The sequence below is a fragment of the Malaclemys terrapin genome, chromosome 1 (genome assembly GCF_027887155.1).
Source record: "Malaclemys terrapin pileata isolate rMalTer1 chromosome 1, rMalTer1.hap1, whole genome shotgun sequence".
Taxonomy (NCBI): domain Eukaryota; kingdom Metazoa; phylum Chordata; order Testudines; family Emydidae; genus Malaclemys; species Malaclemys terrapin.
In genome coordinates this window covers 119,892,885-119,919,732 of record NC_071505.1, presented here as the reverse complement: position 1 = coordinate 119,919,732, position 26,848 = coordinate 119,892,885, and the positions used below count along the sequence as shown (strand labels likewise).

The 26,848-nt window shown below is 43.4% G+C and overlaps 1 protein-coding gene across 3 annotated transcripts in view; it reads right to left on the bottom strand.

Annotated features, from left to right (window-relative positions):
* The window catches only part of ABCC9 (ATP binding cassette subfamily C member 9), a 117,174-nt gene that overhangs the window by 71,632 nt on the left and 18,694 nt on the right, over positions 1–26,848 (bottom strand). For all 3 annotated transcript variants that reach the window (XM_054036842.1, XM_054036832.1, XM_054036849.1), the window contains exons 6-10: positions 24,952–25,118; positions 23,897–24,139; positions 9,910–10,095; positions 3,344–3,508; positions 2,329–2,484 (exon numbers count right to left, since the gene is read on the bottom strand). In XM_054036842.1, the coding sequence (XP_053892817.1) occupies positions 2,329–2,484; positions 3,344–3,508; positions 9,910–10,095; positions 23,897–24,139; positions 24,952–25,118 (917 nt within the window). The remainder of the gene's footprint in view (positions 1–2,328; positions 2,485–3,343; positions 3,509–9,909; positions 10,096–23,896; positions 24,140–24,951; positions 25,119–26,848) is intronic.

The following is a 26,848-nucleotide window of genomic DNA, read 5'->3' as shown; positions in this document are numbered from 1 at the left end:
ATAGGAAAAGGAATACATTTCAGGACCCCTACAAGACAGCAATGCGAAAAAAATCCTCTCAGACTATATAGTCAAATAATACATAGAATTTGCATGAATTTAAATAAAACCTCACTTATAATTGACTTCAGAAGTTAAGTTTTGAAATTCTAGGGAAAGTTTCTACAAACCTTTATTATCATTATTTATTTGTATTGTGGTAGCACCTACCTACCCAAGACATGGACAAGGACTCCAATGTGATAGGCGCTGTACAAACACAGAATGAAAAGATAGTGTCTGCCCCAAAGAGTCAAGCATGCAGTAACATATTAGTGACATATTAGCTCTGGAGTTGGTGGGCTTCAGACACAACTGGCCAGGGGCTGGGCGCAGCGTGTGTGCTGCTGGGTCCCTGCAGCAGGCCCGGGCTTGGGAGGTTCGGGCCCGGGCGCCAGAGCCGCAGCTGCTGAGCTTGGCCATCAGCCGCTTCCTCCCCCCGCGGCAGTGGGAGCTGCAGCAGCGGCTGCTCCCGAGTCCTGCTGCCCAGGGGGGAGAACAGTCGCCGCCTGGCCCCGCGGGCCGCCCCCCTACTCTCCCTACCGCCCGACTGAGTCCTGCCTGCACTGGGACCAGGCCAGACTCTCACTCACCCCAGCCTCGCGCTCCCCCTGCGTCTCCCGGGCCTCCCTCCAGAGCCTGTGGGGCGGGGGGGGAGGGGCGCAAGCACTTCTGGGCTCCGGAGCATTTCCTTGTTTGTCCAGTGTCCCGACCATACATCGGTCGGGACGTGGGACAAACAAGGAAATATCGGGATGTCTGGTCACCCTACATACAACTAGCCTGAGAGCAACCAGCAGTTTAATTAACAAAGACCAACTGAAAAAACCTTCATATGGTAACCCCTTTTGGACAATTCTAAGCCAGCCTGGATTTGAAGCAGTGATTTATAGGTGAAAATGTCTATATAGTTACTAATCCCTTATGCCAGGGATGGGCAACCTTGGCACGTGGCCCGCCGGGGTAAACACCCTGGCGGGCCAGGCCGGTTTGTTTACCTGCCATGTCCGCAGGTTCGGCCGATTGCACCTCCCACTGGCTGCAGTTCACCGCTCCAGGCCAATGGGGGCTGCGAGAAGTGGCACAGGCCGAGGGATGTGCTGGCCGCTGCTTCCCACCGCCTTCATTGGCCTGGGACAGCGAACCGCAGCCAGTGGGAGCCACGGTCGGCCAAACCTGTGGTCGCAGCAGGTAAACAAACCGGCCCGGCCCACCAGGGTTCTTACCTGGTGGGTTGCCGATCCCTGCCTTATGCCATCCAGATCCTTTATTGTCTGTTTTTTCATCATACATTCTCTTTGATGACCCTGCTAAAAATAAACAAATGACAAAAGTGGATGTTCCCTTTATTATTATGGATGACTTATATAGTGCCATGAATTTACATTGCGTAGATCTAATTTACCAAAGCTTTCATTTCTGTTATTTTTCCTTGACAGCTGTTAACAATACCTATAAATTATGACCTACCCATCCCCACTTAGAAGCCCAAGAGTAAATTTTTCAAAAATATCTTAGGAGCCTAAGTCTTATTGAAAGTCAATGGGACTTAGGCTCCTAAATTGCTTCCTCACATTTGAAAATTTGGCTACCCCAACTCTAATATTGTCTTTCCTTCCTTCTGTTTCATCTGTTCTTCTGCTGTACACAACCCAGATTGGATTAGAACCAGATGTTTAGAACTAGAAGTTTATGATAACTAGTGCACCCGTTTAGTTCTCAACACTCAAATCAGTGTTCCTTTCTGTGGATCATTAACCACACTTTCTGACATTATAACACTCGACATACCATACCTTCTTTGCAATACAGGATCACAGAATTAAGGGCCAAGTTCTGACACTTTTCACTCTTGCCCCATAAAACAGCTGCAAATGAATTCTGCAAAACCAGCAATATTTTGGTCCATGATAGCTGCCTTCACAGATTACTTGTGGCAGTTGTGGAATAAATATGAGCAGAGGAAGGCATACAGGGCTGTGGGAAAGACAGGTAATCCATTCTAAAATTCACAGAGCATTCCCCTGGCTTGTAAATATTACCCAGAAAAATCTCTTCCCACTGGCCTGCAGCGATACTACTTCACAGCCTTTGGAGGAGACAGTGAACAGCAGTTCTACCCTTTAGTTCTCCTCCTGGTCACAGCTCTTCATTTGTAACTATAGTCCAATGGTATAATTTCCACTTTTTTGTTTTAAATAATTTCAAAGATGTATATTGTGTTAAAAATATCTTCTGTTTTCCAGGGGGTTTTCTTCTAAAAATTAGGCCCTTACTTTGATGCTCTACCTGAACGGGCATAGCCCAGAGATTGGGACACAGAAACAAGAACCACATCAGCTGATTTGTTTCTATGGCAACCAAGTTATTGATCTGTCCCAAGGTCATCTCTCCCATGGACAAGTTGGACGTGGAAAGCCTCAGGATCTTATTGTATATCATTGCCTGGAGAGAGGAATAAAGTACAGTATATAAAGTTACAATAGCAACCAGACATTGCAAATGTCAGTATCAGAGATTGTCCAGTCACCCAGTTCCCAAACAGAAAGAGAGATTTTTGAAAATAGAGGTTAAATAGTAGAATTATTGCCTCAATTTTTTTGTTACTTCTGCAGCCATTACAAGCAGTCCCACTGGGCCAAACATCTCCATGGTGTGACTACACAGACCTCATTCAGCAGCAATGAATTTGGCCTGATGGGACTGTTCTTCCGAGCAAGGGCTGCAGGAGTGGTGCTCATATGAGATCAATAACATAACAAAAATGACAACAGAATGTAGAGAATAGGGATATGGGACAAGAAGGAATACAGCTTATTTTTGATGAAAAAATATAAATAAAGCTTAACGTAAGTTCAGACAAATCTAAAATTAAGAGCAATTACAGTAACTGGCAGGTAGAAACCCTGTAATTATAAAATGAATTTCTATTATGTTTTCTATTAAGTTTTCAAGCAGTAAACAGTAAATAAAGGCAAGCTAGGCTGAAAGTGACCTGGTGGAGAGCATTTTATATAGCCAAACAGGAGACCTGAGTTCAGGAGAGATTTTGGGACTAGACTCCCAGAGCAGAATATAGGGTTTGGAGTAAAACAAAGGTTTTCAGTCTACAGCAGAGGCAGTTTAAAACTAGCAGGGCTCAGAGCTGCAAAAGCTTTAAGCTCCAGAAGATATTGTGGTACCAATCCTCAGCTGTGGTTAAACACCACACAGATAAAGGACAAGATAAGCGAAAGAATAAAATGTGGAGCCATCACTAGGGCATTTTACAGCATGCCGATCTCAGAAACAACGTCTTACTCACCAGTAAGGCACCTCGCAGGTTGATGCCGGTTTCTATGGTAACATAATAGGAAGCCTGCAGAAACGTCCTCTGCAGGATAAGGGCCAGGAAGAGAAGAACTGCTAGGACATAAGCATTTTTGAGAAAATCCTGTGAGGAGAGGTATGAAGTTGATGTCTCGTTAGACTAAAAAGAAAGAGAGAAAAGAAAAGTTTTTTAGACAACTATATGTTGGAAAGATGCTCTGTTATTTGGACATTGGAAATCAGAAGATTGTTTTCACAATGGCACAATAGGATTAATAATACTGTAGCAAAGCCATGACTACCTATAAAACCACAGTTCTGACTATGTTGCATACTAGGACCACTTAGAACTTCTTTGCAACCATAGGGATAGAACCCAGATGCTCCTGTTCCAAAAGTACCCAGGCATTTAACATGTGTGCTGAAGGAGGATTGCTCTTAGCAGAATAGAGACTATGAAAGACAGTTCTGATTCCAAACTGAGGGCAGCAGTTCAATTACACATTCAGGCAGTTCATTGCAATGCCTAGCACCACTGATAGATAAAGCCAGAATACTGAGGTCCAAGATCCTGGCACTCAGGGTCACACCTGCCTTCATGCTGAGTGAATTGGTTGTTGATCTGCTTCTTGGGCCAGAGAACAGGTATAGGGAGATGAGCACCAAATCAGCATGCTCAACACAAAGGCAGTGTTGTCAGCTCTTGAAATTTTATCATGGGTCTCATGACATTTGGTGCTTTTCTTAAGTTCTTCAAATTCTCCAGGTCTTCAAAATTTTGTGCAAAAAAGTGCTTGCATTTTTCACTGAAAAATCAAAACATTTGAAATGTTTTCAACTGGCTCTAGTGGCTTCCTTTTTCTCCCCTTCCTCCAGAGCAGAGATAATTTGCACCAGCCTTAGTCCTGGCATGGATCATGTCCACCTCTGCACCTCCCTAGCTGCATCGGCTGGTGCACGGGGGAAAGGAAGAGCCAAAGCTCCCCCAGCCTGCTTGCCTCCAACCCTCTTCTGTGGGAGGGGAAGTAGCATCCCTACAAGGGCTGCTTCCCTCCTCCTCTACACTGTGATCCACGATGTGGGTAGGCCATGCCAGGGAGTAAGGGAGTGCCTTACACCACCTTTTGCCTTCCCTGAGCAAGTATGTACCACAGAATACACCATGGTCCTACTAGGGGCGTGGGACTGAGTCTGGAGTTACAGTGAAAGAATCTGTAGGGCTGGAGCTGAAAAGGAAGGGCGGGGACAAATAGTTTCTTATTCCTCTGTGGAACTTGTTCTAAGTGTTCCATACCATGGGGCCCAACACTCTGACCACTGGATGAATGTACCAGGCACAGGTGACATATTTAGATTCAGCAGATTGCAAGCTTTCCTTTTATAAACACCTCAATGGATCACAGAGCCATGCAGTGGCACAAAAAAAGATGGTTGAATGATAATTTTCACCCAATTTTCTTCAAACCATTAGCAACACAACTTCAATTTAAAAACAAGCATGAAGGTCTCTGATGTCTGCTGGATGTGAAACACAGGCCTTTGTCTTCTGGCAGCAATGGGCAAGTCAGGACTGGCAACATTTAGCAGAGAATCAATAACTGCACAACAGGTACCGACAGGGTTTTATTTTTCTTCTAAACCCTTGGTTTCATTAAGTGAATAACATTGTTCATAGGGGTTGGGTTGATAGTCCTGGAGACCCAGGCCTTTTAATTATCCATATCCCAGATACAGCACAGGCAAACAGCAGTGCAAGCTTTCTTGTACTATCCCACCAATGCACATCCTAGGAGGTAACAGAGTAGTTTATTCACCAGGCCCATTTTGCCCTTGACATCTCTGCTGCGTGGGGATGATATTTTCTTGGCTGAAGACACCTACCCACTAGAAATAGGAACTCATTTCACATAGACCACATAGCAGCCGACAGAAGATAACTTTTATTATCTTGGGACGGTTATTGATGTTTTATGTGTATTTTATGTAATTAATTTCCTTCCAGGAATACAAAATAAGCAAATAAAGTCTAAACCTACAATCTGACTGTTAGAGTTGGAGGAACCATTCCGAATAATAAAAGAATAGATCTGCTGAGCCTTCATCACGCATGGGACGTGAATGCCTCACGAGGATGAAAAGACTTTTCTTTAACTCATTTTGTTTGCATTTTCCCATTTTCATGCTTTTCTGTGCTGCTCGGTTTCAGCCAGGAAGGGAAGTGAATGTACCAAAATACTGCGAGGAAAGCTGTTCTTGTGGTATTTCTGATCCAATGGAAGCAGGATGTCCTGGAACTGTGACAAAAAGCCTGTTCTCATGAAATTTCCATTCTAATTTCCAGATGAAAGAGGTTTGGAAAAGTATGAATCCAGACCATATCTCCAGACCCTTTAAGGTTCTCTCGTCACTCATGATTATTGTGCTCTGCTATTAGATTGCAGGCAAGAAGTACTCTGCTCTGCCCATGCTGGCTTATTTCAGTCCCCCCATCCACACCCCATCGCATACCCATTCCCTTGACATATGCAGTTTCTCACCAAAAGGGAGGAGGATTTTATGGTTACAGCACTGACTGACACCTGAGAGATGGGAGTTCAATTCCCAACTCTACCACAGGCTGCCTGTATGACCTTGACCAATCTATTGAGGGCCAGATTTTCAAATGTATTTAGACATTGAAAGATGCATATAGATGCCTCATGATATTTTCAGAACTGCCTAAGCACATTTGGCACCTAAGTTCCATTGAAGTCAATGGGAGTTAGGCACCTAACCTACTTATACACTTTTGAGAATTCCACTAGGTGCCTATCTGCATCTTTAGGAATGTAAATACCTTTGAAAAGTTAGCTCTTAATTTCTATCTGTGCCTCGGTTCTCTATATGTACAATGGGGACAATAATACTGTCCTACCTCAAGAGGGGATGTGTTGATAAATGAATTAATGTTTGGGATGTTCTCAGATAAGAGGATGATGGGAGGGATAGGAATAAGAGCTTAATTAAAATTGGTAGAGAATTTAAAAGAGAAACAAAATGGCAAGGGCAACGGGGAGTAAGTTTATCAAAATCCATTAATTAAAAGTAACTGCGTTTTGAAAGCAGGCCAAGAGTCACTGCGCCAATCTGACTTCTCTGGCAGAGGTTTCAAGTTCTCCATTTATTCTGAGTTACCCTTAAATTCCCAAGCTTCAAAAGATGTTTGCCCCAGACAGCATTAATTAAAATGACAGAAAACGAATACATTTAAAAGAGCACAGAGAATGAAAATGGGTAAAGACCTGTGGTTTCCCAAATTTAAGAGCTAAAGGTTATCACTTCCAAAGGGAAACACCCCGTTCTTTGATTGTGCAATAAAACCAGAATTTAAGGATCTAAGGAAGAAAATGTACTTTGACTTTTGACTCTGTGGCTCTGATCCAATGCATTAAGGTTCAGTGAGGACAAAGAGCTTTATTTAATAGCTCTTCCACTCTTGCAGTGACTAAATGACAGTCTGATGCAAAACACAAAGTACCAGTCAAAAGATATCATCATGGCTGAAAGAAGGCTGAAAGAACTGGGAAGGCTGAAAGAACTGGGTTTGTTTAGTTTGGAAAAGAGAAGACTGAGAGGGGACATGATAGCAGTTTTCAGGTATCTAAAAGGGTGTCATAAGGAAGAGGGAGAAAACTTGTTCACCTTAGCCTCTAAGGATAGAACAAGAAGCAATGGGCTTAAACTGCAGCAAGGGAGGTTTAGGTTGGACATTAGAAAAAAGTTCCTAACTGTCAGGGTGCTTAAACACTGAAATAAATTGCCTAGGGAGGTTGTGGAATCGCCATCTCCAGAGATATTTAAGAGTAGGTTAGATAAATGTGTATCAGGGATGGTCTAGACAGTATTTGGTCCTGCCATGAGGGCAGGGGACTGGACTCGATGACCTCTCGAGATCCCTTCCAGTCCTAGAATCTATGAATCTATGGTTATACAGCCCAGGAGCAAATGTTTGAGATGAAGTGATGACAATCAAAGGGTATGTTTTAAAGGGAAAATATTATTCCATTACACCTCCATTTTGCCCATCCAAATTCTAAACACAGACTGTGCAAAGTCTTCCGTCCATCTCTTCTACTACCAGTTAATAAGTAATTCTTTTCTTAAAGAAATCTATCCTTACCTTTCACTAATTTTCTGGTAGTTGCTATTTGACAGACACTTGCTTTATGATAGCTATATGATAGCAATTGTTCTATAGAATATATTCATACAGCATTCACAGTGACAATTGAAATTAGATGGGAGCTACCAGGCAAATAGACATTTGCCCTTCTATAGCTTTTCAGCAGGTATAATAAAGTACTTTGCACTGCCATAGTCTTCCATCCAAGGATCTCATAATATACACAACAATTAATGAATTATGCCTCAAGCTAATATGAGATGAATAAATACGATTATCCCCATTTTACCTGTGAGGGAATTAAGGCACAGAAGTGTTAAGGGATTGGTTTTTAAATCACCCACCACTGTGAGGGCAATCAGCACCTCTGAAAATCAGACCCTAAATGGCTTGCCCAACGTGACAGAGTGCGTCAGTGGCAAAGCCAGGCTTAGAACCCAAATTTAAAGCCTATTAAACTATCTGCTGTAACATTCATGCAAAGCAAGCATAAAAGAGGCACAAAGGTCCAGGCAGAATGAATTTGTTTTTAAAATATGATAGAATATTTGTGTGTAATTCTTTGCAATGTTTGTCTGTCTCTAGTAATCATCCTTATCTTACCTGTGCTTTCCTAAAAATATTGTATGAGGGCTTGATGTGGATGGGAGCTTGATAGCTACCGAGTGTGGTAAAGCCCTTATCATTTATCGAGATTCATGGAACAGCGTGGCACTGGATATGCAACCAGCCCTTAACAGGAGTACTGGTTTACCAAGTCAATAGTTACTAAGTACCTCATTTCCACAGTCTGGACAATGGCTCAACACCATTGCACCAGGCTCCATCGACCAATATACCTCCTTTTGAGTGCCACACATTTGTGCAGAAAGGGTATGGACACTGGTGCCAGCTGACCATGCTGAGCTCTGAGTGCCTTTCACTAAATGATTCGATTGCTTCCTGAACACCTGCTCCGCATGTTTGCACACATCACCAGGTGTATCTCCCCTCTACAACATGTAAAGGTTTGTATAATCAAGTCCTTCCACTCCCTTTAGTTTTCTGTCTCATGCAGAATTCAAGTCATGTAGTCTAACACTGTGGATATAACAGGAATTTCCTCTCCTAGTCCCACAAGCATTTTATCTAACCTACTCTTACAAGCTTCTAGTAGCTCCCCCTCAGCTACTTATCCAGGAGGTTGGACAGAGCCAGACATTAGCAGAGCAGTATAGGGAAGCTTGCATTGCCACTGCCTATGCTGTGTTTATACTGTGACAACAGAGAACTTCAACTTCCAAGGCTGATATCTTCAACAAACACAGGACAGGCCCAACAAGGACAATAACAGAACACCACTGGCCATCACATACAGCCCCCAGCTAAAACCTCTCCAGCGCATTATCCACGACCTACAACCTATCCTGGAAAATGATCCCTCACTCTCACAGACCTTGGGAGGCAGGCCAGTCCTTGCTTACAGACAACCTCCCAACCTGAAGCAAATACTCACCAGCAACTACACACCACACCACAGAAACACCAACCCAGGAACCTATCCCTGTAGCAAACCTCGTTGCCTACTCTGTCCCCATATCTACTCTGGCAACAGCATCAGAGGACCCAACCACATCAGCCACACCATCAGGGGCTCATTCACCTGCACATCCACTAATGTCATATATGCCATCATGTGCCAGCAATGCCCCTCTGCCATGTACATTGGCCAAACCGGACAGTCCCTCTGCAAAAGAATAAATGGACACAAATCGGACATCAGGAATGGTAACATACACAAGCCAGTAAGTGAACACTTCAATCTCCCTGGTCATTCTATCACAGATTTAAAAGTCACTGTCATTGAACAAAAAAACTTCAGAAACAGACTTCAAAGAGAAACAGCAGAACTAAAATTCATTTGCAAATTCAACACCATTAATCTGGGCTTGAATAGGGATTGGGAGTGGCTGGCTCACTACAGAAGCAGCTTTTCCTCTCCTGGAATTGACACCTCCTCATCTATTATTGGGAGTGGACTACATCCACCCTGATTGAATTGGCCTTGTCAACACTGGTTCGCCACTTGTGAAGTAACTCCCTGCTCTCCATGTGTCTGTATATAATGCCTGCATCTGTAGCTTTCACTCTATGCATCCGAAGAAGTGAGGTTTTTACTCACGAAAGCTTATGCCCAAATAAATCTGTTAGTCTTTAAGGTGCCACCAGACTCTTTGTTGTTTTTGTAGATACAGACTAACACGGCTACCCCCTGATACCGTTTCACTTGAGAGAAATAATGAAAGAAACAAAACGGTAATCGTGCACCAATAAGAATGCATAGTCAAAAATACAGAAAGCCTCACATGTATCAAAAACTGATACCAAACAAATTATTTTAATCAATGTTGTCAACTTACTTTTCCAGTTGTGTCTGTACGATTTTGTAAGCTCTCGACTATGCCAGAAATGCATAATGGCCCAGCAAAACCCAACAGGTCAGCTAAGTAACGGAAGGTGCTGCTGAGAAGGATTGGCCGTCCAAAAGCCCTGTACATTGCTAACCATATAGAGGGAATCTTATTCGGCTGGTTTGCCACCTTTTTCTGGAAAACAAAGGAATCAGTGCACCAAGAATTAGTCTCATTGGCAGCTTATGGCAGCTTCCATTTTATTGCTCTCATGCCTGGTTGGATGCCCAAGTGTTTCATGGAGGGGTTAGATTACATTATACATTATACATTAGATTAGGTAGACAGACAAAATAGACAGTTTGATAGATTTTCAAATTATCTTCACAACAAACTCACCCCAAAACACATCGATCTTGCTTATTATGTTTTCCCCCCCAAAGTCATAACACTATTCTGCTTCTATGAATAGTCAGATGTAACCACAGACTGCTATTGATCATTGTCATTTGTATAATTCATTGAAGGTCTGATCCATCAAATCCTTGCTCATGTGAGATCAATGGTATTTGAAAGAGTAGAGATTATTGACATGAGAAAGGGGTTGCAGGATCAGACCCAGAAAAATATGGACAACCATCCTCCAGTATGTAACACACTGAACTGTCCATCTCCTGATGTCTTTAACTCAAGAATGGATGCATTTCTAGAAGATGTTCTTTAGCCAAACACAAATTATGCTTTAGTCACATACAAGTTACTGGGCTCAATACAGGGGTAACTGGATGAAATGTAATGGCCTGTGATATACAGGAGGTCTGACTGGATGATCTGATGGTCTCTTCTGACATCAAACTCTACAAAACTATGAACCATCATTCCAAAGCACCAATCTTCAAATATGTGCATGTGGCCAGTTTGAGGCTATATGATAGATTTGAAAATACTTTGATCTATGGAGGAAAGAGTTTGATTCAGTGGATCTGTATCCCGCAGAGCATTTCTGCATGGTCCGGGCAGTTGCTTCTCACAAACTACAAAAGCTTATTACAACAATCTATAACCCACTAACAACTCCCACACACCCCCCTCAAACTGCTTCCCCACTTCCTTTCCTCCCTATCACTGGAGGGATGTTAACGGGCCACTTCACCTTGAATCATCCCTTGAAACATATGTTAACTAATTATGCTAAACAATCTGTTCCACCTTGTATGTAGCTGTGACAATCTGAGTAAGTTTCCCAGACTTGAAGAAGAGCTCTGTGTAAGCTCAAAAGCTTGTCTCTCTCACCAACAGAAGTTGATCTAGTAAAAGATATTACTTCACCTGCCTTGTCTCTCTAAAAATGCATCTGTCATTCTTCAAGAAGCACTGGTGCCTGCACGTTGTAACCCTGGCCAGGCCTTTTGTGAGTGAGTAAATAAACAAAAACAAGTATGTCTCAGCACTCTGCACGGCCACCTCATGTGTTTTTCCCCGTAGGTTTTTCTTTGGCACAAATTCAGCAGTGGTATAATATGTGGACAATGTCAAAAAAGAAGAGGTAGCAAACATATGGGAGGGTAGAACCTAACTGGAAAGTGACCTAGGGAGATTAGAGCAGGGAGCCACAGGCAACGAGGAAAAATTCAGTACTGATAGCACAGGGAGGGGGCATAACCAAGTAGTTATGCTTATTACATTAGGGCTAGTTTATTTCTAGCTCCTCTTATTAATAATTATATTTTGATGTAGGGAAGGATAGTAACTGTAGCAGAGAAGCTGTTTGGCATTCAGCTGCTAGAGGCCAGATTTTTAAAGGTATTTAGGCATTAAAGATACAGAGAGGTACCTTGTGGGATTTTAAAAGTGTCTAACTTCCACTGAGGTCAATGGGAATTAGTCACCTAGGGGCTTTGGCAGATCCCTTTTAGGTGCCTCTCTGCATCTTTAAACATCTAAGGGCATGTCTACACTACAAAGTTAAGTCACCTATATTTAAGTCGACATCCAGCCACTGGCAGTAATTAAGTCAGGTGGGCGTGTCCACACCATGCTCATTGTGTTGGTGGAGTGTGTCCTCACTAGCAACGCTTGGATCGGTGCACAGAGCAGTACACCACAGGTAGCTATCCCACAGTGCACCTAGCTGCAAGGGGTTTTGGGATGCCTTGCAATGGGATCAAAACAGTGTCTCGGGGGGGATGGGAACATGGCTTCAACTGCCCATGATGCAGTTTTATGCCCCCTCCCTGATATCAATGGCAAACAATCCATGTTTTTTCGTGCCTCTTTTTGAAAGCCTGGCTTAGCCACACATACGCCATAGCCCTCTAAGCAGGGACCCCACTCAGCTTTGTACTCTTGTTGGGGGCATTACAAACACCTCGTGCCTTATCCTGCAGTATTTCCGGAGCCAAGACAGGAGCCACCACGCAGAACATTGTGATGTCATTCAAGCAGCCCTGCTGCAAGCCATAGAACAAAACAATTCTCAGTTGCTGCTGGCAGTCATGCAGCAGCTGAACACAGTGGAGCGCCCTTTCTGGTCCCAGGAAACAAGCACTGATGGGTGGGATCGCATTGTTATACAGCTATGGGATGATGAGCAGTGGCTGCAGAACTTTCGAATGTGGAAGGCCATTTTCCATGAAATTTGTGCAGAGCTTTCCCCAGCTCTGAGGTACAGCAACACTAAAATGAGGCCTGCTCTGACAGTGGAGAAGTGAGTGGCAATCGCTCTGTGGAAGCTTGCAATGCCAGACTACTACCAGTCAGTTGGGAATCAGTTCGGAGTTGGTAAATCCACTGGGGGACCTGTTGTGATCCAAATGTGCAGGGCCATTAATCGACCTCTGCTTAAAAAGGTAGTAACTCTGGGCAGCGTGCAGGACATAGTGGATGGTTTTGCCACGATGGGGTTCCCTAACTGTGGTGGGGCGATAGATGGCATGCATATCCCAATCTTTGCACCAGACCACCGTGCCAAAGAGTACATAAACCGAAAGGGATACTTTTCAATGGTGTTGCAAGTGTTGGTGGATCACAGGGGGTGTTTCACCAACATCAGTGTGGGATGGTCAGGAAAGGTGCAATCAGAGACTTTCTTTCCAGATTTCAAAATAACCACTGATGATGTTGAAATGCCAATAGGATCCTGGGAGACCCAGCCTATCCCTTGCTCACATGGCTCATGAAGCTGTATACCAGCCATCTCGACAGCAGTAAGGAGCGATTCAACAATAGGCTGAGCAAGTGCAGAATGGTGGTGGAATGTGCCTTTGGATGTTTAAAGGGTCGCTGGTGTAGTTTACTTACCTCATTAGATCTAGATAAATATCTAGATCTAGATAATTAGATATCCCCATTGTTATCAGTGTGTGCTGGGTGCTCCATAACATCTCAGAGGGAAAGGAAGAGAAGTTTCTGCAGGGGTGGGATGTGGATGTGGATAGGCTGGCAGCTAATTTTGAGCAGATAGATACCAGGGCAATAAGAAAAGCCCAGAGAGGAGCTCTGCATCTCCGGGAGGCTTTGAAAACCTGTTTCAGTAATGAGCCACAGTAATGTGCACTGCTTATCTGCATTGTGCCTTCCCATACCATCCCCTTCATTGCACCAGTTTCCCTGAACTTCTCCTTCCCCTCGTCCCCCAAACCCCTATTCTTGGAATAAACAAAGAATATTTCATTCTTGAAATGTTGACTTTTATTGCACAAACATAAAGAATCTGAAAGACCAGGAAAATAATTTAACCTTGAGCAAACGGTGTGATAAAATTGGGAAAAGAGAATCCAAGTCAGTTTGTCTGTGAAAACACAGACGTCTTGCTCATCAAAGGTCTTCAAATGGCTGCCTTTTGTTCTTAGTATCTGCCCCAGTGTTGAGTGGAAGGGATACTGTACCTTCTTTCCCCCACCCCCACCCCCGCCTCCTGGATAGTTTAGTGGAGGGGAATTGGGAACAGGTTGATGTTTGCAGGTTGTTGTGCAGGGACTGCAGAGGGAGTCTAGCCTCAAGCTGTTTTTCTTGAAGCTCAACCAGACGCCTCAAAATGGCTGATTGGTCCAGGATCCCATCCTGCATGGCATGCTCATGCTTCTGGGATGCTCTCCAGCTCTCCATGTCCAATTTTTCAGACAATGAAATCCTCCAGGCTCTGAGCTCCATACCAGCTGTTCTGGAAGCTGTGATCAGATGTTCAGCTGCGTGTGTGTGTTCTCCCTATGTGCTGCCCCAGCTCTGTGCAGACAGCTGTCACAGCTGACCTTGAGTGAACCGCCCAATGACCACAAGATCCATTAAGGTATGAAGGTGCCAGGCCAGGTTTATTGTCGACAAAGCACAGTAATAGCACCTGCCAGATTCTACGAGGATACTAGGACAAGTATGCCCATGACAATGGACGCAACTCAGTGAATGGTGGGACTTTCCATTCCCCCCTTGGCTGGACAAAGATACTTCTTTTGAGATACATCTTTATACCCTGATACAAACAAGTTAGTATTGCCTCTGACATAGTTAGTTACTGCCCCCTGACATGGCTAGTTATCACCTTGTACATGTTGGTTCAATCAAAACATCTCTATTACATACTGTCATCCTGACTTTATCTTCTAGGAGGGGTCAGTGTGTTCCTGTTATCCTTAGGGAATGTTGAGGCGCAAGTCGTGTTCTTGTCCATCCTCCCTGTTGAAGGCAAAGGCCCAGGTAGGGACCATCGAATTGTGGAAGTAAAAACATGGTTACGCAGGTGGTGTCAGAGAGAGGGCTTTGGATTCTTCGACCATGGGATGTTCCAGGAAGAAGGATTGCTAGGAAGAGATGGGATCCACCTAACGAAGAGAGGGAAGAGCATCTTCACAGGTAGGCTTGCTAACCTAGTGAGGAGGGCTTTAAACTAGGATCGCCGGGGGATGGTAAGCCCAGAGGTAAATGGGGAAGTGGGATACTGGGAGGAAACACAAGGAGGAGGGTACAAGACGGGAAGCCTCCTGATTCATACTGAGAAAGTAGGGCAATTGGCTAGTTATCTTAGATGCATGTACATGAACGCAAGAAATCTGGGAAACAAGCAGGAAGAATTGGAAGTCCTGGCACAATCAAGGAACTATGATTTGATTGGAATAACAGAAACTTGGGGGGGGGGCAGTTCACATGACTGGAGCACTGTCATGGATGTGTATAAACTGTTCAGGAAGAACAGGTACGGGAGGAAAGGTGGAGGAGTTGCATTGTATGTAAAAGAGTGGTATGATTGCTGAAAGCTCCAGTATGAAACTGGAAAAAAGCCTGTTGAGAGTCTTTGGGTTAAGTTTAAAGGCAAGAGCAACAAGAGTGATGTTGTGGAGGGTGTGTGCTATAGACCACCGGATCAGAAGGATCAGGTAGACGAGGCTTTCTTCGGACAACTAACTGAAGTTTCCAGATCACAGGCCCTGGTTCTAATGGGGGAACTTCAATCACCCTGACATCTGCTGAGAGAGCAATACAGCAATGCACAGACCATCCAGGAAGTTTTTGGAGAATGTTGGGGACAACTTCCTGGTACAAGTGCTGGAGGAACCAACTAGGGGCTGTGCTCCTCTTGATCTGTTGCTTACAAATAGGGAAGAATTGGTAGGGGAAGTAGAAGTTGCCTCTTCCCCAAGCATACATCCAGGGCCGATTGGGGCGGGGGGGAGAGAGAAGCCGGTACAAATTACCAGGGCCCGGCGGTCCAGAAGAGGGCCCAGGGCCCAGCTTCCCCGGCTTCCACCCCCTCTCGTCAGCCCTGTTTAGCCAGTCCGCCCTTGCTGGGGGGCCCAAAAATTTTTTTTCACCGGGGCCCGAACCTGCTCTCGGCAGCCCTGCACACCGCATTCCCCCTGCTCCCCCCTCCCTCCCAGCACTTGCCGCCATGAAACAGCTATTTTTTCCCCCTGGGTGCTCCAGCCCCGGAGCACCCACAGAGTCGGCGCCTATGCTGGCTGGGATGATTTAGTTGGTGTTGGTCCTGCTTTGAGCAGGGGGTTGGACTAGATGACCTCCTGAGGTCTCTTCCAACCCTAATATTCTATGATTCTATGATTGGAATTGCATACTCACCAGAGGTGCCTTCCCTGGCATCAGGCTTGAACATGTTGTCCTGCAAACAGCTGGACTGCTCTGGGGTTAAAAATGGCTCCTGGCTCTTGGGGAGAATGGATCCCCCGCTCGCCTGTCTCCCATTCTCCTCTTCCTTGTCCAGAATGTCCTCCATGTTGTTGCCTAAGGCGGCCTGGGACACAGACTACTGGGTGGTATCTACGCTGCATTTGGGGGTAGTGGTGGGATCGCCGCTGAGAATCTCATGCAGCTCCTTGTAGAAGTTGTATGTCTGTGGTGCAGAACCAGAATGACTGTTCGCCTTCCTTGTCTTCTGATACACCTGCCGAAGTTCTTTCATTTTCACATGGCACGGCTGTGTCCCCCTGGTGTAGCCCTTCTCCCTCATGCCCAGCATGATCTTTTCATAGACGTCTATGTTTCTTTGGCTGAATTAGAACTGTTCTTGCACAGACTCTTCTTCCCACAGACCAATAAGATGTACCACTTCCTGTGTACTCCCAGCTGGAGCACGTTTGGGGCGTTGAGTCGCCATGATCAGCTGAGCTGGTGAGCTCTCCCTGCTGACCAAACTGGAAGTGGGAATTCAAAAGTTCCCGGGGTTTTAACAGGGGAGGGGCTGTTTCCTGTGTACCTGGCTGTTATGTAGCAAAGTTAAAAACAATCTCCAGAGTGGTCACAGAGGAGCATTGTAGGACACCTCCTGGAGGCCAAGTCTGTTGACTTACACAATGCTGCATCTTCACTGCCTCTCTGTCAACCCATCAACATCAAATTAAGCACTACACCTCTTGTTGAGGTATAGTAATTAAGTCGATGTTACAAGTGAGTTAGGTCGGTAGAAGAGACCTGGTAGTGTAGACACATCATTATTAGGTGGACGTAAGGTGTCTTCTGTCCATCTAAGTTTGTAGTGTAAACCAGGCCTAAATGTCATTAATAAAATCTGGCCCTAGGAGGTTTGGACGTTCACAGAATGCTGTCTAAGGGTGAAACTCTCCCCTGTGCAGAGGTACAGCACAAGGACTATGCACCATTTAAGTCACACTTAAGGACTCAAAATAGGTCTTCATGATAGGTCATGGGCTGGACCCTGTACTGGAGCTAATTTCACCCTATCGTAAGAAGTGGTCCACAACGTAAAAAAACTTGGAGAACCACTGGTTGAATGTATTCTATATCAGCAGGCAAGCATCGCTGCTGTATTTTAGCAATAGTACCACATAATATTCTGTACATTAAATTATTCATTAAAAACCCAACATGGTTTTTGCTGGAATACATCATTTATTGCCCAAAGAGCAAGTATAGAATGGCAATTTTGTAAATGTTAGTCATTTTTTAAAGAATTCAAAATGTTCAGCATACTAGTAGCTATTGCCAGTATTACTACAAAATTCATATCCCTGCCATCACTTCTTGAAATTCATTCATTTGTACTAGGGCTCAACCCACAATACTAAATCAAATTAATATTCCAATTAAAAGTGACTAATTGTCTTCCTTTCTTTGTCCAGTCTAAGCATTTTAAAGTGATTTTAAAAGACAAAGAGAACTCTTCTCAGACTTATTTCTTCCTCTATTTTATCAGCTTGAACTTTGAGTATTACCCAAGGTAAAGCAGGCATCATTCATGCCTTCAATTTGGTTTCTAGAAAAAAATATTTAGAATGAGGTTATTAATTTATAGTATTATTACAGTGTTCTATTAAGTCAGGGGTTTTGATCTGAAATTTACTAGCAGAACAAAAAGTTATGGATTTTTTATGTAATTATGATGTCTAAAGTATTAAAGCTCTGTGCTGTTTGGAGCCTAGCTACTTGAGAAACTTCCTTCCTTCTCTATGCTCTGCTACAAAAACTGAGGTCCAGGGTGGCACTTAAGCTAACAGTTCCTGAATTCAAACATCTGAGAGATGCTTGAAGGCCCTTGACTCTAAAATTTCCTTTCCCAGTTGGTCCATCAGAGTAAGAGTCTGTTGACACTCACAGATGTTATAAAGCAGTGGTTTTCAACCTGTATTCTGCGGACTATGTCTAAAGGGTCAGTGAAATTTTGTTTTATCATAGAACAGTGGTTTTCAATCTGTGGTTGGTGGATCCCTGGGGGTCCACAGACTAAGTCTAAGATTTCCAATGGTGTCCACGCCCCAATTCAAAAATTTTTAGGGGTCCGCAAATGAAAAAAGGTTGAAAACCACTGTTATAAAGGCCCTTGGCTGAGAGAATGATCCTAATTTAATCCCTATGTCTTCATTATGAACTGAATGATACATGAGGCATGCATAGCTTGAAAAAATTGACCACATGTGCAAAAAAGAACAGCAGCAAAATTTTGTCAAGATATGTGATAACGCGTTCCCACATAGAGGATCTCAGATCAAAAAGGTGGCTGTGAGATTTTGGCTGCATTTCAACATTATGGACGAGGCTATTCTTGATCTGCAGTGAAATCCCCACTGACATTGATGGGAGTTGGGAGGACTCATCAAAGGGAATATAGGGCCCTAAAGACATAATTCTAATACCAGATGCATGTTGTGTGTCACGGCTTGTCTTACAGTATCCAGGGTTAGAATTTGGTGTGGAATACTTTATCTTTTAAACACATTTTAAACACAGCTATAAGATTATGTATTTGAGTTTAAATATCATGCTAGCCAAAAATGTAACAAAAGATATATCAGAGTGAGTATCAGGGGGTAGCCGTGTTAGTCTGTATCTACAAAAACAACAAGGAGTCTGGTGGCACCTTAAAGACTAACAGATTTATTTGGGCATAAGCTTTTGTGAGTAAAAACCTCACTTCTTATCCGAAGAAGTGAGGTTTTTACTCACGAAAGCTTATGCCCAAATAAATCTGTTAGTCTTTAAGGTGCCACCAGACTCCTTGTTGTTTTTATCAGAGTGAGTGGCTTTATTAGAGCTGGTTGAAAATTTTTGGAAAAATTTTTCCATCAGAAAATATTTATTCATCTGAATCTAAATGTTCCATTGAAACATGTCAGTTATGACAACATTTCATTGTGGAAAAAGAATCAATATGAAGTGTTTTGATTAAGTGGATCTTATCAGAACAGAACATTCTAATTTTTCATTTTGAAACAACTTTTCATTTTCACATTTATTTTATTTTATACAAATTACTGAACTAATTACCAATTTCAATAGTAATTACCAATTACCCTTAGAATGCCAATCACCAGTGACCAATTATTATATTGCTTTATTATTTTATTTTATTTTATAATTTAAACATAATGATTAAACCCCATTTTTAATATAATATAATATAATATAATATAATATAATATAATATAAATAAAACAAACATCAAACATAAAAATATTATAAAATAAAATAAAACAGTCAAATTGAAACTAAACATTTCAGTTGATCTGAAACAAAAAAACCTGTAAATTTCATTTAATGGAAAATTTCAAAATTTTATCTTTGTTCTGATTCAGAACAATTATTTTTCCCAAAATGTCAGAATTTTCCTGGAATGGAAATTCTGAATTTCAACCAGTTCTAATTTATATCATTTATGTCTATCTTCTAATTTAACTTCATATTACTTCATGAGATAATAATAATACCCAACTCTCTTTTAACGCTTAATCAATAGAACAAAGCACTTTACAAAGCAGTAAACCACTATTCCCATTTTCTCATACTTCTCACTATTCTCATAATGGATTGAAAAAATAAATTCTTCCCATTTGTGCATCATCCAAGCTGAAGAATTGAGTCTGCAAATAGGCTGATGGGCAAGTTAGTTTCTGCTACCTCACAATACTTATGAACTCAGACAACTGCTGCATATTCAAACGGGATGCAGCCAGAGTCACAGCTTTGTGTTCTGTTAGCTTTTTAAGCCTGGTCTACACTACGGGGGAGTGTCGATGTAAGATACGTAACTTCAGCTACGGGAATACCGTAGCTGAAGTCGACATATCTTATTCTGACTTACCTCTCGTCCTCACGTTGCAGGATCGACGGCCGCGGCTCCCCCATCAACTCCGCTACCGCTACTCGCTCCGGTGGAGTTCCGGAGTCGACGGGGAGCTCGTTTGGGATCGATTTAACGAGTTGCGATATATCGATCCCCGATAAATCGATCGCTGCATATCATCCAGTAACTTCAGTTTGGAAGTTTTACAATCAGGAAATTCAAAATAATACTGTGCCCAACTACACAACTCAAATATTGAATTACAAATAGTGAATACTCATAGCAAACTGTGGTGAATGACCCATAGCCGGAAATATGTTTGCATAAAGTACTTATTAAATATTCTTGAACAGTTAACAAATTCATAAAAAATGAAATCTGTTCAAGGCTAATTTGTGGACACAAAAAGGGCCTACATTTGTGAACTTAAATTCTTCACTGAGTATAGCTAGCCCAGTCCTTAATTAGGCAAAATTCCCCATTACAGGACTCAGTGAGAATTTTGTCTGAGTAAAAAATTGAGTAAGGACTTCAAGAATTGGCCCACTGATCTCATGGGAATAAGAAAACACTCCAAGTGAAGTTCACAGACCTGATTCATCATTGTGTCACTGCAATTTTACACTGGTGTAATTCTATTGAGTTTAGTGTAAAACAGGAAAAACATAATGGTCAGTCAGGCCCCACAAGTCCATACTCCTGTAGTGCTTGAGATATGTGTTGTGAGGCCAGAGCTTTTCAGAAAATGGACATTTAAAATTCAAACTGAATCAGCTCTCTAGTTTTATCCTTGGAAAGAGTAACTCACTGCTGGTTTTAATTCTTGTTTTGAACAAAAAGACTAGAAATAAAGATTCATGTAGCTGGCTATTTCACATACACTTTACAACAAGGAACATTGCTAGCCTTATGTTCAGTGTCTTTCATCAAGGTGTGATAAAATGCTTCAGGAAGGAACAGACTCCTTCATTCTGCTCGGGTTTGGAATGCACTCAAGCTCAGCTCTATCCAGTTTTAGTAAGGGGCAGCTCAACTTAATCCAATAGATCTCAGGGGCTCTTCTCACCAGCTGGGAAAGATTAATAGCCAACTTCATCCAGTAAAGTATACAGCATAAACAATGACATAACATATTTTTTTAGCTCACAGGCCATGATGTATTTTAACCTGAAAAATTTTCCTAAATCTGCTGCTGTTTTCTAACCCAAGTCTGCACAGAAGCCAGGGCCGGCTCCAGGGTTTTGGCCGCCCCAAGCAGCCAAAACAAACAAACAAACAAAAAGCCGCGATCGTGATCAGTGTTGGAAAGTCCTTCACTCCCAGGCGGAGTGAGGGACTGTCCGCAGAATTGCCACCGAATAGGGACGTGCCGCCCCTCTCCGGAGCGGCCGCCCCAAGCACCTGCTTGAGAAGCTGGTGCCTGGAGCCGGCCCTGACAGAAGCAAAACATTTCCTTTGTGGAGGTGAAGGAAGCATCACTGGATCGTCATAAATCATTTCTCAGATTATATCTGTCTGGTTTATTTTAATGTTATCTAGGGAGTATCAGTTTGTTTTAGGGTGAAGAAGCACCAGTCACAGCCTGGTTTGGAATAGTAGCATGACTGTGGTTGAATCTAAGGCAGTATATAGACCAAGAGGAGGAAAGGCTAAGTGAAGTAGGTCAAATTTTTAAAATCAAGCTCATTTAATTGTATATATATATATATTTGTGCATACTTAATTTATGAATACAGATATTCAATGCGTGCCATGAATCTGGTGCTTGTGTGTGCAGATAACCAGTAAGGCATCTGACTGGCATACGAATATCTGTTTGTGCATGCATATCAGGTATCTGCATACATCAGTCCGGCACACTATGATGGGGTGTAAATTCTGCACAGACACCAGAAAGGTTAAGGGAACCCAAGAGTGCGAGTAACCTCGCTGATTGCACCTGGGGAAGGTAGGGGATCGACTTAAAAGAGGAGAGAGCAAGTGAGTTGGGGAACAGACCAGGGGATAGGGTGCAGTGAGTTTTCTCTCTGGAAAGGGGCCTGATAGTCAGGGCTGGATTAACTCTCCTCTGTGCCCGTGGCTATTAGATTTTGTGGGGCCCGTGTATACAAGTCTTTTTCCTGGGAGGGAGTGTGATGCCGGAGGGGGCTGGGGCAGGGGATTGGGGTGCAGGGTCTGGGAGGGAGTTTGGTGCAGATGGGGGCTGGGGCAGGGGAGTGGGGTATGGGGGGGTGCAGAAGCAGCCAGTCTGTTCCTCAGGTGAGCCTGAAGACTGAGGGAAGATCAGGAGTCACTGAGGAATAAAGGCCTACCTGAAACCCTAGGAAGGTGGACAACTGTGCCAGACTGAGTCAGTGGGGTGGAGTGAGGCACAGGAGCCTGTGGACAATTGCAAAAGTATCTAAGTAAAGCACAGGTTCAACTGTGAGGGAGACGGTGGCCAGCTGAGCTCAATTGGGTCTGAAGATTTAGTGGTCTTTATATTTCTGTTGCACTTGTTCTAGGATGAGAAGAGGTCATACTCTTGAAGGCAATTTGCCCAGATGGTCAGGCCACTCATAAGGCCGGATTTGACCGAAGAACACAAGAGGCAAACTGAGGTAGTGCTGCTGCTGTGTCACAGCCAGACATGACAGGGCACACTGAAGCCACAACTTTTCTAGACTGACAAATGTATGTGCACAATTATGCCCATTATAAAGTCTGGCACTAAAGGACAACTTTCTCAGCTGATACAAATGGGCAGCATTCATTGACGCAGTGCAGTTTTATCCATTCACACAAGCGGCAAATTTGGCTCTCTGGCTCATTATAAATCAGATACAGTATGCAGATTACTAAAGAAAAGCAGTCTCAAATATATTAAACGCGAGCTATTGTACTAAATAAGAACCCATGGGGAAAATATCCATATTTTCTTAAGGCAATTTCTACTACAGGGGAGAGCACAGCTCTTCTGCTGCTATCCAACTTGTTCATGCATTCCCATTCTAAACTGCTGCACTGCATGCAAACCAATTTACACTGTGAGTTTAGGGAAGTGATTAACACTGATTAACACATGATTTCTATGGGCCAAATTTTCCAAAGTGGCTCTAAATATGTGTGTTCTCCCCTTTGTATATGCACATGTGTGCACCTGTGTGTACAAACTAGTGAGACTCACAATCACCTTATCTGCACATGGAAACGCTCGTCTGTGGGCAGAAATGACTAGGTATTGGAGCAAGCAGAAGGGTGCATGTGCAACTTGGACTGAGCAAAGTTAGAGGCTACTTTGGGAGTGCTGCTTTGCGAGTGCTGCTGTCAGGCCACCCTGGGGCAAAGAGTTTCTGTCCAAAACATCTGTTCTTTCCTCTCAGTGGATCTCTGAATGGAAAAGCCAGAATTTAGCCCAAAGTTTCTGAAATTAATTTATATAACATACATATACTTTAGTAGGTAAAGAATCCACTCAGTTATGCCCATATCTACAGAAAGGTTAATACATAGTCCTGCCTCAGTGCAGGGGACTGGACTAGATGACCTATCAAGGACCCTTCCAGTCCAAAATTACTATGATGCTATGAAAGGGACAGTAGCTTTTTCACAGTGCACAGTAATATTCTACAGAAGTTCAGAAGATGTGAAGAAGAGTGTTTCCAGTTGAAACTGGAGAGGATATCTGTTCATTTAAAACACTGTCATGAGCCCTTAAGACTTAAAGAAAGCTTTGACTTCTAAAATGAAAACTAGTGAGTGATTTGTGCATTAGGGCTTCAGTTCCCAAAGCTTTTAATCTGGCAACTATCCCAAGCCGAGAATTCGCTTTAAAAGAAAACAGTACCTTTGGACTGAAACATTATAAGCCAAGTTTCACCTTGGAACAAATTCTTTTGTCGTAAATTCCTAAAAATAGGGTTTCCTAGTGGAAGTGAAGATACCACTTTAACAGTATAAAGGCTGTACGGTGACGTGGCTATCGTTGCTTACCTTTTGCTCTTCATATGCTTCTTTCAGACAAACATAGTTTGTAAGTGCTCGCATTGCTATTGGCAGCTTCCCAATTGCCTTCAGATCAATCGGTTTCTTGTGAGCTGAGATAATAAGTGTATTCATCCACCAGTAAGTTGCCTTAGAGAGCAAATTGACAAATGGCTGAAGAAATCTCACACCCAGATCCTGCAGGTCTTCAGGTGGCTTTACTTTCTGAGGGTTCATAAAAAATACATACCTCTGCAGAGGAAAAAACATAGTATGTTCAGCAATTATATTCTTTCACAGCAGTTTTTAGTTAACATAATAATATATTGAGTAAATTCTAGGGCTGTTGATTAATCGCAGTTAACTCACGCGATTAACTCAAAAAAATAAATTGCGATTAAAAAAATGAATCGCAATTAATCGCAGTTTTAATGGCACTGTTAAACAATAGAATACCAATTGATATTTATTAAATATTTTGGATGTTTTTCTACATTTTCATATATATTGTATTCTGTGTTGTAATTGAAATCAAAGTGTATATTATTTTTGATTACAAATATTTGCACTGTAAAATGATAAACAAAAGAAATAGTGTTTTTCAATGCACCTCATACAAGTTCGGTAGTACAATCTCTTTGGCAAGCTTACCTTCCCAATGAGCTAAGGACACGTGACGAAACAAAGAAGAGTAAAAACAATAAATGGGGAAAAGAACAAGGTGCTCATGGGCTTCCCAATACAATTGGCCCCCTAAATCCTAACCAATGAAGCAGAGGAAGGAGAAGAAAACACAAGATGTTGCCCAATGACAATGGGTGAGAGGGCAATTCCTTCCTGACACTAAGGCCCTGATCCAGCAAACATGTTTAATTTTAATCATGTGAGTGGCCCCATTGACTCCGGTGGAGCTACTAATATACTTAAAGTTAAGCATGTGCTCAGCTGGAGTGGAGGCTAAATTTGGCAATCCAGGCATGTGAGAAGGAGTCACTTCTATTTTTATGTTTACTCCAAATACCACTGATGTCTGTCCGGTCAAAGCCTAGTAAAGTGACACATACCCTAACTCGAATGACATTGATCTCCACAGCCATCAGCAGCCCATAGAGAATGACCATAATTCCAGTGATGCAGAAGCGTAGCTGAGAGAACGTCACACCATCCTCACAGTATCTGACCAGCTTGATGGTTTTTGTGACAAAGGCCATTATCCAGTAAAGAAAGAGAGCTGTGAAACAAACAAACCAACCCACATCATTTTAAAAAGGTACTTTTTAACTACACAAGTATCACACGAGTATCACATCAGTATCGAGCTGCTCAAATTAGGATTACTCTGAATGTTGCTTCTATGCAGCTGTAGTTGCCAAGTCACAGGGCCCAATCCAGTAGTCCCAGGGGTTGTTAGCCTTCCTACGTGGGGGCCAGAGTTGTGAGGCTTTTCAAGATGGAAGGCAGGGCCGGCTCTGGCTTTTTTGCCACCCTAGGCAGAAAAGCCACCCGCCGCCCTCCCCCCCAGCGCGGCAGGGAAGGACGCCGAGCCCGGCTGGGGCTCTCCGCTCTCCCCGGCAGCCAGAGCGCCGGGAGGAGGGCGGAGAGCCCAGCTGGGGCTCTCCGCTCTCCCCGACCGGCCGGAGCGCCCTGCCGCGCCGCCCCCCTCCAGGCGCCGCCCCAAGCACATGCTTGGTGGGCTGGTGCCTGGAGCCGGCCCTGATGGAAGGTCTTGGAGAGTGAGAGACTTGCCCTGCACTGTTTCACTGAGATATTTTTTTTTCTTTCTTTGGCCTTGAGCTTGCAATTGGATCTGCTTGGACAGATCTCTGCACCCAGGCACAGCCAACCTGAAGTCCATGGGGCTTCACATGGGCGCAAAGGTCCAGCCGAATAGATCTAATTTCAGGTCTGGGACCTTTATTTGTTATTTTCTTTGAGGAAAATAAAAAATACCTTGCCTGGCGAATACATAGTGACCCTTTGGGTATGGAAACCATCAGAGTTCAAAATTGCAGATGTGCTCTTAGAGGGCATTTTTTGAAAATGTGGTCTGTAAAGTTAAAACTATAACCTGCCTCTCAGTCTGTGTGAATAGTCAGCCAGTTCAGACTGTTAAGCAACAGGTAGTGTTGGGTGTACACACCCCTTATGCAATCTCCAGCAACCCCTACCCAATTCCTTTGTTTCGACACTGTAATAAAAACCTCTGTGGCTGCAAGTTTCAGAGCCCAGTCTACAGACTGGGGCTTGTGGCACTTACACTACAGCACTAAAAATAGCAGTGTTGACATTCCCACTCAGGCTGGAGCTCGGGCTCTTTAATTCGCCCACCTCTCCGGGTCTCAGAACCTAAGCTCCAGCCCAAATGGGAACAGCTACACTGCTATTTTTAGCCTTGTAGTCCGAGCCCACCTCAGTTGACCTAGGCTCTGAGACTCAGAGCCGTGAGGTTTCTTTCAGTGCCTCCTGACTGGGACAAACATGGTAAATAGTCGGCAGCCATATTCCTTGAGAGCAACCTGACTTCAGTCCCGCTGGAAACAATGGGAGATGGAAGTCATCTTTACTATAAGAAACCTCACTGTCACCTGCAAAGGATGTAGGGAAAAGGTTGTCAGCTTATCTGAGGGCAGTCTGTAGCCTGAGACCAATTGAAAGTACTGAGAGATAGTAACCATTTTGAATAAGGATCAAATTTTTCCCAGAAATCATGAGCAGTGTTAAAAAGCCACATTGTAAAACTCATGATAAAATCACTGGAGTTGGCAATTTTCCATTATACTCCAGTCTACCTAGTCAAGTGTCAGGGCCGGCTTCAGGTTTTCTGCCACCCCAAGCGGCGGAAAAAAAAAAAAAAAAAAAAAGCTGATCAGTGGCACTTCGGCTGCAGCTGAATCGCGCCGTTCCATTCTTCGGTGGGAATTTGGCAGCGGGTCCTTCACTCCCTCTCTTCCTCTTCAGTGG